Source organism: Scyliorhinus torazame, chromosome 15 (genome assembly GCF_047496885.1).
Source record: "Scyliorhinus torazame isolate Kashiwa2021f chromosome 15, sScyTor2.1, whole genome shotgun sequence".
In the NCBI taxonomy this organism is placed as follows: Eukaryota; Metazoa; Chordata; class Chondrichthyes; order Carcharhiniformes; family Scyliorhinidae; genus Scyliorhinus; species Scyliorhinus torazame.
In genome coordinates, this window is record NC_092721.1 from 117,219,397 (window position 1) to 117,234,126 (window position 14,730).

General features: G+C 45.4%; 1 protein-coding gene across 1 annotated transcript in view; it reads right to left on the bottom strand.

Moving 5' to 3' along the window:
• Positions 1–1,572: 1,572 nt before the first annotated feature.
• Positions 1,573–14,730, bottom strand: part of LOC140391324 (DNA-binding protein RFX8-like) — a 110,387-nt gene continuing 97,229 nt past the window's right edge. The window contains exons 10-11 of the mRNA XM_072475911.1: positions 12,387–12,667; positions 1,573–2,136 (exon numbers count right to left, since the gene is read on the bottom strand). Of these exons, the coding sequence (XP_072332012.1) occupies positions 1,978–2,136; positions 12,387–12,667 (440 nt within the window). The 3' untranslated portion in view covers positions 1,573–1,977. The remainder of the gene's footprint in view (positions 2,137–12,386; positions 12,668–14,730) is intronic.

Sequence of the window (14,730 nt, forward strand, 5' to 3'; positions counted from 1 at the left end):
CAGGATGATGCGTGGCTTGGAGAAGAGCTCTGGAGATGTATCCAAAGTTCTACATATTGTTGCCTCCACATGAATAAATAGCCATAGTCATGTTAACCCTCTAGTTACAGGACCTGCTCAAGGGTTACCTGCAAGACCTGCTCTGTGCCCCCAACCCACTGGTTAAGTTCTTGTATTCCTCCATCCCTTTTTCTTCATCCACTTATCAAATGTACTCTTTAAATATTAGTATAGTTTCTGCCTCAACCTTTGACAATCAGCTCTCTTTGACAAAGTTCCTCTTGCTCTCTGTTCTAAATCTCTCATATTTACAACTTTATCTCCGGCCCCTCATTCTGTACATCTCTGCTGCGGTAGAGAGTCTGCCTCCATTTACCCTGTACAATATTTTTGTACTCTAAACAGCACTTTGGCCTCTGAATTATTATTGCAGCAAGAAAATGCCCCGATTTTTTTAATTCCTCATATCAGGCAGCGTTTTGGTAAATCTGCCTTGTAACTTCTCTAAAGCCTCAGTATTATTCCAATAGTTCACCCATTACTTACTCTAATTGAGGTGTTAAGGTTTTATATAGGCTCATCACTGGATAAGGCTGGTGTGCTACCTGGTTCAAGTTCAGCATTCTCAGTTGACAGAATAGGTCCCAGCTGTGACAATGTAATCCGAATGGTAGAGTGACAATGAGCAAGCATTTATGGTAACTAGCAGAGGGGAGAGTGTGAACGTAAACTAATGCAGTGATTGGCGTGAAAATACATATAGTAAGTGGTCGATTTGTTCCAGCTGGAAAACATTTTGAAAAAAAAAAGTTTTATTTTTCCTTTCTTCTACTGAAGGGTTAACTCTTGCTGGGAATTGTTCTACAGGGTGTCGGTAGTCTTCTGGTATCTCACACAAGTATCCAATTCTCATTTCAAGTAAGTTTCCATGTTGTTACCTAACGTGTACAGTAGATGTGGTAATTTTACTGGAGTTGGAATGGCAACTGATTTTCTCCCTAACCCAAGGTTCAGGAACTAATACAGGTTAATACGGGTGTGGCACAGTGGTTAGCACTGCTTCCCCACAGCTCCAGGGACCCGGGTTCAATCTCAGCCTTAGGTGACTCTGTGGAGTTTGGACTTTCTCCCCGTGTGTGCGTGGGTTTCCTCTGGGTGCTCCAGTTTCCTCCCACAGTCCAAAGAAGTGCCGGTTAGGTGGATTGACCATGCTATATTGCCCCTTTGTGTCCAAAATGTTAGGTGGGATTATGGAGATAGAGTGGAGGCATTGTCTTAAGTAGGGTTCTCTTTCCAAGGGCGGGTGCAAACTCGATGGACCAAATGTCCTCCTTCTGCACTGTAAATTCTATGATTAATACTTGTTCCCACCATTATCCTGGATAGAATCAGCTAATTTAACATATTTGAGGCTTTTTAGTCTGTTTGCCTCAGTACTTCACCAAATAGGTTCTATTCAATGGTGTTGATAAGTCATTATCAAAATAAATGAAAATAAAGAAAATCTTATTCAGGTTCTGATTGTTTAATGTTACCTTTAATTAACACATTATATAAATGAATTTTGGTTGCACATGTTGGTTACATCAGCTCTCAAGAAAAGAAACAAATCAAAAACTCCAGCTCCAATCTTATATTTAAGGGTAGAGTATTGATGGATGGAGGCATTTTTGATGGACAACTGATTTTCTATTCAGAATCATAAAAGTTTTAAACACTGAATCATATCACAATATGTTCAACTTCCCATCCCGATTCCCCAATCCTTGGCTCCATTTCTTATCGACTTACCAAACCTTTGTAAATTATACATTAAAAATTGTGCATTTAAAAATAAATCTTATCTCTAAAAATGGATAACTTTACACATCAGTGTAAGTAATAATGGAATCATTCCATTCCCAGGCATACTTGTCTTTCAACAGTGCTACTTTGGTACTTTGAAAATTTTCACTGGACATAGCGTCAATATGGCACTTATGTTTGCACATCACCAGCAACATGTTGCTGCATCCTGGAAGTGTGGATTTCAAATGTCTGACCATTCTTTAAAGTGACAACTGCTTTCTTCCCCAATGACAGATTCAGTTTAAGAGTACTTTTACTTGGCTCATCTTCAACCAACACCTGAATTAACTGAAAGAAATAATCACAAGGTTAGCTTTTTAAACATTCTGAAGATTGAAAGTGGTGCTTTTGTCAATGCCAATAACTATCTGTAACACAATGATAATATAGAAGGGGTTATAGAGATAGGGAGGGTTAAGGCAATGGAGGGCTTCAAATGCAAGGATGAGAATTTTTGCAGCACTAGGGGCCAGGGGCCAATGCAGATCAGGAAGCACAGGGGAGATCGGTAAGTGGGACTTAGTATCTGACAGTATATGGGCTGCAACGTTTTACATAGGGTCGTAAAAGGAGGCCTGTCAAGAGAAATTGAAATAGTTGACTCTGGAGGTGAATGTTTCATTGGTAGGAGCCAAGGCAGGCAATGTCATGGAGGTTGAAGTAGGTACCTTTGTGAAAGAGATAAGAATACAGAAGGTCAGCTTGGTGTCAAAATAAATGTTTTGTGAACAGCTTCAACCTAAGAGCATAGTTAGTGAAGGGAACAAAGTTTGTAGTAGGGCCAAACACAATAGTGCAATCTTTCCTATGTTTTGCTGGAGGAAACGGCTGCCCATCCAAGACCACAGGTGGAATTTTCTGGACTTAGTCCCTGCTGGAGCAGCAGGACCATTTTAACTCAGCCACAACATTAAAAGTCCACCTTTGGGTTGCCCGACCAGTTGGCAAGGCCGGATGGGATGATGCATCCACACTGTCAAAGGAAGGATTTCTAATTAATGGCACCACAGCGTGGGTTACAAGGGGTCTCAGCGCTTGAATTTTTGAGAAGTCAGCAACCACACAATGGAGATGAGACCTGTGAAGGCAGCTCCCCAGATGTCTAACTTTTACCAGGTGATCATCCTATGGGATCTGAGATGACTGTAGAAGTCAGCAGCAGGATTGTGTTCCTTGCAACCTGGAGACACCAAGAGGTTCTAGAACCTCAGGAGGGTATAAGATTTTTAGCTGCCAAAATCTAAATTCTGATTTGCACAGCATTCTCCAGCATAGAACTCCTCAGGACAAGACATCTTTCATAGATTTTATTTCATAGAATTTACGGTCAACTCCACTCATTCCTCTCTCTCCAGGCACTTCCTCAGCTTCCCGTTTGAACAGTCAATATTCACACTCACCTACATTCTACTGCCTCTTGCACTCATGCCTTATAGTCACCTTCGACAAATGGTGGCTTCTCCTCCCCATAAAAGATACTAGGGCACACACCTTTTTGCTTTCTCTTTTCAGGAGAAGAGAGCACACAACCAAGCAACTATAAGAATGGCAGGTGGGGATGAGGTTGTGCCTACAATGTCCAGCACCTTGTCAACTACTTGCAGTGCATGCCTGTCTGCTCCATTGGGAAGGAGGTCATGGTTGAGGAAGCTGCCCAACATGTCAGTGGCGACCTGAGTTACTGGTGCTCAGATGATCCTCTGTCTGTAGACCTGTGTTGGGGGTCTCGCCTCCTTCCAGCAGAACTGTGGTGTCTGTTTTGTTACCTGTGTGGTAGGTAACATGTGCTACTCAAACCTTGGTGAGTGATGAGGTCTTCTGAATCCCGATGAAGAAGATTCAAACTCTTCCAGTAGTAACAAAAGATTTATTGAGTAACTACAACAATATTTACATGAGTTCTTTACTTTAACTTTGATACTAATGATAAGGTTAACAAGATCTAACTATGGTAACTAGACGTAACTCCACTGGCCATCTAAACTAGTCTGCTGTTGCCATGATCACAGTGCACCCAAGAGAGAGAGAGAGCCCCAATGTGGCTGCCTTTTATACCCCTGTTGGTCCGGCCCTCTAGTGATCATGTGGTGCTACTGATGACACATTAACCCCTTGTGTACATGCACTCAAAGAGATCACTACAGCGTCCATCCCCTCTTCTCTTTGGAGGGGCAAGTAGCTGAGAAAGCAGCTGATGCTACTGTTGATATTGTTCCAGCTATTGGTGCAGTTGGAAGTTATATAGCTTTTGTTTTAACCCGTCATTGGAGGTGCAAGAAGAAGCTGTATAATCAGCTCCCAGGCTTAGTCAATGCTTGCAGTAGGGCAGTACAGCTGAAGGTGTGTGAAGTTTTGGACAGGTGAAGCGCCTTCCAACAAACTGGTAATCACATGTCAAGCAGTGGCACCACTCTCTGAGAGATGAAGTGCATTGAAATGCAGTCTCTCAATGGTCATGGCTCTTTAGTGTAACTAATCAAAACCTTCCCAGCTTGTCAGTTTAACTGAAGAAGCTTAGCACCCATTTCAATGATGCTGGTGTGGTATTATCAGGTATTACGGTACCTGAGGGGCTGAAGTGCCATTGGTTAAACCTAGGGGTTTTACCATTGGCTGTAGAGTATGGTAGCTCCACCCCGATAGTTGGGGTATAAGAACCCGTGCCGTCCCAGCAGCCCTCATTCTGTACCTGAGCTGCTGGGGAACACGTCTAGCTTATTAAAGCCTTCAGTTGTACTACAACCTCGTTTTAGTAGTTATTGATCGTGCATCAGCTGGCAAGTTGCTGACAGTTTGAGAAACCGGTCCTCTGGCTGTTCAATCCTGAAATGAGGGTTGCACCTGAAATGAGGGCAGCACAGTAGCATTGTGGATAGCACAATTTCTTCACAGCTCCAGGGACCCAGGTTCGATTCCGGCTTGGGTCACTGTCTGTGCAGAGTCTGAACATCCTCCCCGTGTGTGCGTGGGTTTCCTTCGGGTGCTCCGGTTTCCTCCCACAGTCCAAAGATGTGCAGGTTAGGTGGATTGGCCATGATAAATTACCCTTAGTGTCCAAAATTGCCCTTAGTGTTGGGTGGGGTTATGGGGATAGGGTGGAGGTGTTGACCTTTGGTAGGGTGCTCTTTCCAAGAGCCGGTGCAGACTCGATGGGCCGAATGGCCTCCTTCTGGACTGTAAATTCTATGAAACAATTAACTAATTTCTAAAATTTCATTTATAACTTAACTGTCAAATCTAAGAAGATTTCCTGCTCAGTTTCAATCCCATCCCACAGAAACCCAAAGAGAACGGGATAATGTCAGGATCTCAACCTAAAGTCAATTTTGGGAGATTTAATTCCCCTATAGCACGCAAACCCACCTCCCCTTTTCTGGGAACATTCCCCTCTCTGTGTTAGACAAGCAGTCTGACAGAGAGAAGTGTCAGATAAGTAGATTTGAATGTCTTCAGGTTATATGTGGAAACTGAGCTTCGGATAATGCCACCAAGGGATAGCATGAAAATGAGGAGAAAATGAAGGACAGATGCTTGGGAGACTTCTGAGGTAATAATACAGAAGCAGGAAGAGAAGTCATTGTAACAGATTGTAAGCAGGCCTGTAGGTCAAAACATAACTTGACCATTCATAGATGATTTTCATATTATTTTCACTGGAGTAAGCTGACAAGGTCAAGACACCATTTTGTATTAACACTTGGCCAAAGAAGCCATTTTACATTCAGGATCTTATAATTAACTTATGTATATTAATTGATTACCGTTGAACTAGTAACCAACCAGAAACAGTTGATTGACAAGAATTGTACCTTGATTAAGTTATAATTGAAATGTTAGTAATTAATTAAGTAGTTATTAAGGCTGGGTTATATTCAAAGGTCTGCAAATTTTAAAAGGTACTAAAATGCTTGGTACAGCCTTGGTTCAAACATGGACAAAAGAGCTGAATTCCAGAGGTGAGGTGACAGTGACTGCCCTTGACATCAAGGCAGCATTGAACCGAATATGGCACCAAGCAGCCCGAGCAAAACTGTAGTCAATGGGAATCAGGGGGAAACTCTCTGCTGGTTGGAGTCATACCTGACACAAAGGTAGTTACCGGGGTTGTCTCTACTCCCCTTCTTGAACAAGGGGACAACATTTGCTATCCTCCAGTCTTCTGGCACTATTCCTGTAGACAAAGATGACTTAAAGATCAAAGCCAAAGGCTCAGCAATCTCCTCCCTAGCTTCCCAGAGAATCCTAGGATAAATCCCATCCAGCCCAGGGGACTTATCTATTTTCACATTTTCCAGAATTGCTAACACCTCCTCCTTATGAACCTCAAGCCCTTCTAGTCTAGTAGCCTGAATCTCAGTATTCTCCTCGACAACATTGTCTTTTTCCTGTGTGAATACTGACAAAAAATATTCATTTAGCACCTCTCCTATCTCCTTGGACTCCAAGCACAACTTCCCACTATTGTCCTTGACTGGCCCTACTCTTATCCTAGTCATTCGTTTATTCCTGACATATCTATAGAAAGCTTTGGGGTTATCCTTGATCCTACCTGCCAAAGTCTTCTCATGTCCCCTCCTGGCCCTTCTTAGCTCTCTCTTTAGGTCCTTCCTAGCTAACTTGTAACTCTCGAGCGCCCTAACTGAACCTTCATGTCTCATCTTTACATAAGCCTCCTTCTTCCTCTTGACAAGTGTTTTGACTGCTTTAGTAAACCACAGTTCCCTTGCTCGACCACTTCCTCTCTGCCTGACAGGTACATACTTATCAAGGACACGCAGTAGCTGTTCCTTGAACAAGCTCCACATTTCCATTGTGCCCATCCCCTGCAGTTTTCCTCGCCATCCGATGCATCCTAAGTCATGCCTCATCGCATCATAATTGCCTTTCCCCCAGATGTAACTCTTGCCCTGCGGTACATACCTATCCCTTTCCATCACTAAAGTAAACATAATCGAATTGTGGTCACTATCACCAAAGTGCTCACCTACCTCCAAATCTAACACCTGTCCTGGTTCATTACCCAGTACCAAATCCAATATGGCCTCGCCTCTCGTTGGCCTATCTACGTACTGTGTCAGGAAACCCTCCTGCACACATTGTACAAAAACGGACCCATCTAAAGTACTCGAACTATAGCGTTTCCAGTCAATATTTGGAAAGTTAAAGTCCCCCATAACAACTACCCTGTTGCTTTCGCTCCTATCCAGAATCATCTTTGCAATCCTTTCCTCTACATCTCTGGAACTTTTCGGAGGTCTATAGAGAATCCCTAACAGGGTGACCTCTCCTTTCCTGTTTCTAACCTCAGCCCATACTACCTCAGTAGACGAGTCCTCATCAAACGTCCTTTCTGCCACCGTAATACTGTCCTTGACTAACAATGCCACCCTCCCCCTCTTTTACCACCTTCCCTGAGCTTACTGAAATATCTAAACCCGGCACCTGCAACAACCATTCCTGCCCCTGCTCTATCCATGTCTCCGAAATGGCCACAGCATCGAAGTCCCAGGTACCAACCCATGCACCAAGTTCACCCACCTTATTCCGGATGCTCCTGGCATTGAAGAAGACACACTTTAAACCACCTTCCTGCCTGCCGGTACACTCCTGCAACTTTGAAACCATACTCATGACCTCACTACTCTCAACCTCCTGTACACTAGAGCTACAATTCAGGTTCCCAAGCCCCTGCTGAACTAGTTTAAACCCTCCCGAAGAGCATTAGCAAATTTCGCCCCCCCCAGGACATTGGTACCCCTCTGGTCCAGGTGTAGACCATCCTGTTTGTAGAGGTCCCACCGACCCCAGAATGAGCCCCAATTATCCAGAAATCTGAAACCCTCCCTCCTGCACCATCCCTGTAGCCACATGTTCAACTCCTCTCTCTCCCTATTCCTCGTCTCGTTATCACGTGTCACGGGTAACAACCCAGAGATAATAACTCTGTTTGTCCTAGATCTAAGTTTCCACCCTAGCTCCCTGAATTCCTGCCTTACATCCCTATCCCTGTTTCGACAAAACAGTACACGCCACTGAGTTTACCGTAGGGCAACAAGTTATGCTTTCCCTTTACAACCCCAGTTCATTCCTCTCCCCAAAATTTTCCGGATCGTACTCCATTTCGGACAAAGTCAGCCCCTCAGTATACAAAATAATCTATCCCAATGGTAAGTCTGCGTGGTTTCATATAAACCAGCTCAAGGCTTATGGCTCACAGAATAACCACACACACCACATCCTGCTCGCAGCAGCAGACGATCACACCCTGCCCACAGATGACGTATTCTTACCCTCCCCCAACCACTCCAGCCCGCCCTCAAACACGACTTCAACTCCGCCCCCAGAGGCATGACTCCGCCTCTCCCTTCCCTCAACCAGCAGCAACAGCGACAGTGATAGCGATCAAGATGACGATAGCCACAGCACACCACGGTACGACTATACCCCTGCACCAGGCCCCACTCCCAGTGAATCTGAGCATGATTCTACCGACCCATTTGAAATCACTTATATCTAAGCCCCTGACCCAGACCCACCGCCCGACGATTACGGATTGAAGCATAGTAGCTCCAACCTCGACACACGATTCTGGCACCGACACAATTCGTTCAGGCTCATCCGGAATGATGAGATGGACCCCAATTCGCTCCAAGCAGCTTTAGCACGGTTACTACAGACAAGAGTTTGGCAACCAGGAGAAGATGATGACTTAGAGTCTGACTCCCACCAAACGAATCCCTTTGCGACCCTGTTCGCTATTGAGCAGTGAGGTGTCCAGATGATGGAGAAAAAAGGAACCGATGGAGAGATATGGTGTCCTTTCTGATGGAACCTGCACCGTGTTTGTTGAATGTTTGTTCGTTAGTGTTATCGTTAAGTGTTGTGTGTAAACTCGGAAAGTTTTTCACGGCCCCACGTCACCACCCCCTTTGACGGCCAATGGCTGTTAGAGGATCTAGTTTGTCCCCATAAACTTGTTAATGGAACACGTTTGTCCCAGACAATAGTTCAGAGGAACTAGTTTGTCGACAGAACCTTGTTAAAGGTACAAGTTTGTCCCAGACAATAGTTCAGAGGAACTAGTCTGTTGACAGAACCCGACTCATAGTTGCTCTCCTAATTCGAGAGGCAGCCCCCCACGATGACCACATTCTTACCCGTTCTTGCCGGTTGCTCAGGCAGTGGAGAAACGGCACTGGTCCTCGCCCTGCCTGAGGACCCCCCTCTGGTCAGCTACGCTCGGGTAGAGCACATACGGCATTGATCACTGTCCTACTCGGGGATTCCACCCATTTCTTACCCGCCGCGGCCCATACGCACCCCATTTTGGCTCGTTACATTCAAAATTCTTTTGTTTGGTTTTGGCAACCCTTAGGTTGCTTCCCTTTGCTATTTACATCCTCAAACACTGGGATGGTAAATCACACAGGCTGCGAGACGGCTCGCAGTACGGCAGTATTTTTCTTAGATGTCTTGTCCAAATATTCAGTTGAAAAAAAAATTAGGGAGTCACAGATGGTGACCAATTATAAAGGGAAATTGGCAGTAAAGGACAAACATGCTGACGTACAAGATATTAAACAAGATAGTAACAGAAACTATGCTTAATCCATTTGACTGTGTTTAAATAAATGAGCATTGCTTTTGAACTTTCTAACTGGTGTATCGAGTCATTGATCAGTATTCGGTTCTGAACCTTGTGGCGGTATCGAACGATACCTGCCGACTCTTGAGCAAACCTGATTAAATAGAGCCAAATTAAGAACCAACCAAAAGTTAGCAACAGGGGGTACTTGGCCACTGGTGGAATTTAAATCTGATTTTTAATCTGGAATTGGAAGCTTATCCCAGTATAGTGACTATGACATCAAAATGTCGTAAAACCCATTGGTTTACTAATGCCCTTTAGGGAAGGAAATCTGCTTGATGAGCAGAAATATTGGGAATAATTATGCTATCATCTACAGTCCCTGCTACAAACTCCTTAGCTACTGATTCTATCTCTGTCCCTGCCAACTGGCTATACCAGACTGTCTACACATTTGATGTCTCATTTGACCTTGGAATGAGCTTCCAAACACATATCTGTGTCATCGCCAAGACCACGTATTTCCACCCCATGACATCACTCAACCATGATTTCATCAGTTCATCTGTTGCTGAAACCCTTATCCATGCGTTTGTTACCTTTGTATTTGACTATGTGAATGTACCCTTGGCCAGCTTTCCACATTCGACCCTCTGTAAACTTGAGGTCATCCAAAACTCTGCTGCCCATGTCCTTATTCGCACAAAGTCTTATTTATCTATCGCTTATGTGTTTGTTGAGCTACATTAACTTCTGGCTAAGCAATGACTTGATTTTAAAATTCTCATCATTGTTTTCAATTCCTCCATGGCCATGGCCCTCCCTATTTCTAATCTCCAGTCCCATAAACCTTTGAGATATTTATCCTCCTCGAACTCTGGCCTTTTGAACTGATTTCAATTGTTCTCCATTGGTGCCCTATCTTCAGCTGCTTGGGTTCTAAGCCCTGGAATTCCAGCCTAAAACCTCTACTTCTCTCTACCTCTCTTTCCTCCTTTCAAATCCTACCCTTTTGTCTTAACACCACATTATTTGGCTTAGTATCAAATTTTGCTTAAAAAGCTCCTATGAAGTGCCATGGAATGTTTATTACATTATAGATGTTATATAAATACAAATTGTGTGAAGAGGGTGTTTCTGGAGCGTAGCAGGGACAGGGGGGGGCTGGCGCTGCCGAATTTGTGTGGCTCTCATTGGGCAGCCAATGTGGCGATGATCCGTAAGTGGGTAATGGAGGGAGAGGGGGTGGTGTGGAAGAGGCTAGAGATGGCGTCCTGTGTGGGCACGAGCCTGAGGGCGCTGGTGACGGCACCTCTGCCGCTATCGCCGACAAGGTACACCACGAGTCCGGTGGTGGCGGCGACGCTGAAGATCTGGGGGCAGTGGAGGCGACACAGGGCGAGGTGGGAGCCTCGGTTTGGTCCCCAATTCGGGAGAACCATCGGTTTGTCCCGGGAAGGATGGATGGGGGGTTTCGGAGCTGGCAACGGGCAGGGATTAGAAGAATGGGGGACCTGTTCATCGATGGGACGTTTGCGAGCCTAGGGGCGCTGGAGGAGAAGTTTGGGCTACCCCCAGGAAACGCTTTCAGGTATATGCAAGTGAGGGCATTTGTGAGGCGACAGGGGAGGGAATTCCCGCTGCTTCCGGCACGTGGGATTCAGGACAGGGAGATTTCAGGTGTATGGGTTGGAGAAGGCAAGGTTTTGGCGATTTAACAGGAGCTGCAGGAAGAGGAGGAGGCCTCGGTGGAGGAGTTAAAGGGCAAGTGGGAGGAGGAGCTTGGGGAGGAGATAGATGAGGGTCTGTGGGCTGATGCCCTGAGTAGGGTTAATCCTTCCTCCACTTGCGCCAGGCTCAGTCTAATACAGTTTAAAGTTACTCACAGAGCGCATATGATAGGGGCGAGGTTGAGTAGGTTCTTTGGGGTGGAGGACAGATGTGGGAGGTGCTCGGGGAGCCCGGCAAATCACGTCCATATGTTCTGGTCGTGCCTGGCACTGGATGGGTTTTGGAGGGGTTTTGCGAGGACTATGTCCAAGGTGGTGAAAGCCCGGGTCAAGCCGAGCTGGGGTTTGGCATTATTTGGGGTATCGGACGAGCCGGGAATGCAGGAGGCGAAAGAGGCCGGTCTTCTGGCCTTTGCGTCCCTGGTAGCCCGGCGGAGGATTTTGCTACTATGGAAGGATGCGAAGCCCCCTAGTGTGGAAGCTTGAATCAATGACATGGCAGGGTTCATCAAGCTGGAGAGGATAAAGTTTGTCTTGCGAGGGTCTGTGCAAGGGTTCCTCAGGCGGTGGCAACCGTTCCTAGACTATCTCGCGGAGCGTTAGGAGGAGGTCAGCAGCAGCCCAGGGGCGGGGGGGGGGGGGGGGGGGGGAGTCTTTTGGGGTGGCATTTGGGTTAAGGTGTTTTTTTTTCCCTATTTGTGTTTTTTACTGTTAGCTTACTGCAACTTCTGGATTGTCATGTTTAGCATTGCATGTGTGCTTGCTGGAAGCTGCTGTCCAATTTATACATAAATATTGCTGAGTGCTTTTCGCCTCAGTTATTTTCATGGTAGAATTAGGGTAGACTCAGTTGATAGGGCGGCAAAGTGGTTAGCACTGTTGCCTCACAGCTCCAGGGTCCTGGGTTCAATTTCAGATTGGGTGACTGTGTGGAGTTTGTACTTTCTCCCTGTGTCAGGGTGGGTTTCCTCCAGGTGCTCCGGTTTCCTCCCACAGTCCAAAGATGTTCAGGTTAGGTGAATTAGCCATACCAAATTGCCTCTTAGTGTCCAAAATGTTAGGTGGGGTTCCTGGGTTATGGGAATAGGGTGGTGGCTTGGGCTTAAGTAGAGTGCTCTTTCCAAAGGCCGGTGCAGACTCGATCGGCCTAGTGGCCTCCTTCTGCACTGTAAATTCTATGAATCTATGAATTTGGCTGTTAGACTCCAGGACAAACTTACCTTGTTGCCAGTCAGTGTATCAACCTTAAAGCCCAAAGGTTTGATGGTGATGTTTTGCAGATTAAGATCTTTGTCACCTGTTTGTTCTGATTTTACATTAAGAGGCTCTGATGGTACTGAATATTTTTTGAGAACAGAGTCTAAGTCTGGTTCCTGAATTGCATCATGTGAAAGTTGATCCATGCTTTCTGGTAATGACTTTTCCATCTCTTCTTCCATGTAGGACTGAAGTACATGAGTTAAGTACTCAGAAATGAGAAGATTTACCAAGTGCCACGATCCTATTGTATAACAAATATGGGAGTATTATAAAGCATCAAAATCTTGTGAAATTGTTCACATTCAGCCTTAAAATTCATTGTAAATCATGATATATAATTAATCCTTTTTGTTTAAATTAAGGTAGATCAAGCTCTTTACAACAAAAATCCAGAAAATATTAAATTTTCAAGCAGCAGCAGAATTTGTTCCCAAAAGAGCTCTTATAACCTTGCATTTCATTTTAAACATTCCATTTGTTAGTGTGCAATCAAAAGATTGTTTAAATGTAATGTTTACTCTTTCCTTTAAGAATACCATATCACTGGCAACAATTCATAAACGTATGTATGTGGATTAGTAGTGTTCTTTGTTGTGTCTTAACTAGCACTATGATTTTAGAATCAATGGTTAATAGGATACATCTTTTTTAGACCTTGTCCAAATGTCATATGTAATAGTGAGAGATCATGATCGGCCTGAGTATAAGAATTGGCAAGTCATGTTGCAGCTGTATAGAACCTTAGTTAGGCCACACTTGGAGTATAGTGTTCAATTCTGGTCGCCACACTACCAGAAGGATGTGGAGGCTTTAGAGAGGGTGCAGAAGAGATTACCAGAATGTTGCCTGGTATGGAGGGCATTAGCTATGAGGAGCGGTTGAATAAACTCGGTTTGTTCTCACTGGAACGAAGGAGGTTGAGGGGAGACCTGATAGAGGTATACAAAATTATGAGGGGCATAGACAGAGTGGATAGTCAGAGGCTTTTCCCCAGGGTAGAGGGGTCAATTACTAGGGGGCATAGGTTTAAGGTGAAAGGGCAAGGTTTAGAGTCGATGTACGAGGCAAGTTTTTTACGCAGAGGGTAGTGGGTGCCTGGAACTCGCTACCGGAGGAGGTGGTGGAAGCAGGGACGATAGTGACATTTAAGGGGCATCTTGACAAATACATGAATAGGATGGGAATAGAGGGATACGGACCCAGGAAGTGTAGTGTAGAAGATTGTAGTTTAGTCGGGCAGCATGGTCGGCACGGGCTTGGAGGGCCGAAGGGCCTGTTCCTGTGCTGTACATTTCTTTGTTCTTTGTTGTTCTTTGAATTTTACACTATTTTTTGAAAGCTTAATTTTGATGAAAAGCTGTTCCTTCTACAATAAACTTGTTCTTTAGAAGTTAAAAGATTCTAACCAGAAATCAAAATACTGCGTATGCTGGAAATCTGAAATAAAAACAGAAAATGCTGGAAATACTAAGTCGGTTATGGCTGCATCTGTGGAGAAACTGTTAAAATTTTAGGTCTTTCGGACTTCCGCTGGCGGCCATGGAGTGAGGGGTCGCACATTTGATGGCTCCCACTCAAGGCAGTTTTTTCGGTCTTTTCCTGCTGGAAGGTCATAGTATTTGAGGGCAAAAGGTACAGGAGCGCCCGGGAGAGGAAATACTTCTCTGGTGTGGCTGGTGGATGGATCTGCAGAGAAAAAGTGGTGAAAGAAAGAAAATGCAGCTGGAGCAAGAGAGTCTTTGGGATGCGCCACAGGTAAAGTTGGTGGAGGACAAGGTGGGGGGGGGGGGGGGGGGGGGGGGTGGCCTTGCCAAATTTGATGAACTACTACTGGGCAGAAAATATAGCCTTGGTCAGAAGGTGGGTAGTGGGGGAAAGGTCAGTGTGAGAGAGGATGGGGCAACCTCTTGTAAGGACACTAGTTTAGGGGCATTATTGACGGGCGCCTCTGCCATTCTCGCCAGCCAGATACTCCACAAGTCTGGTAGTGGTGGCGGCCCTGAGGGTGTGGGGACAGTGGTTTGGGGACCTATTCATGGGGCAACTTCCCGGGCTTAGAGGGACTGGTAGAGAAGTACGAGTTGCCCAGTGGGAATGGGTTCCGGTACTTACAGGTGAGAAACTATGTGATGAAACAGGTGGGGGGGGGGGGGGGGGGGAGGGGCGCTGCCCGCCCAGTAGTTGATGGAGCAGTTGGTAGAGCTTCTGAACAATAAGTTCCTGCAACAGAAGAAAGAAGCCCTGGAAGACCTGGCCAAGGTGGTGGAACCGCTGAGATCTGGGATCGAGTGGGTTGAGCAGGTG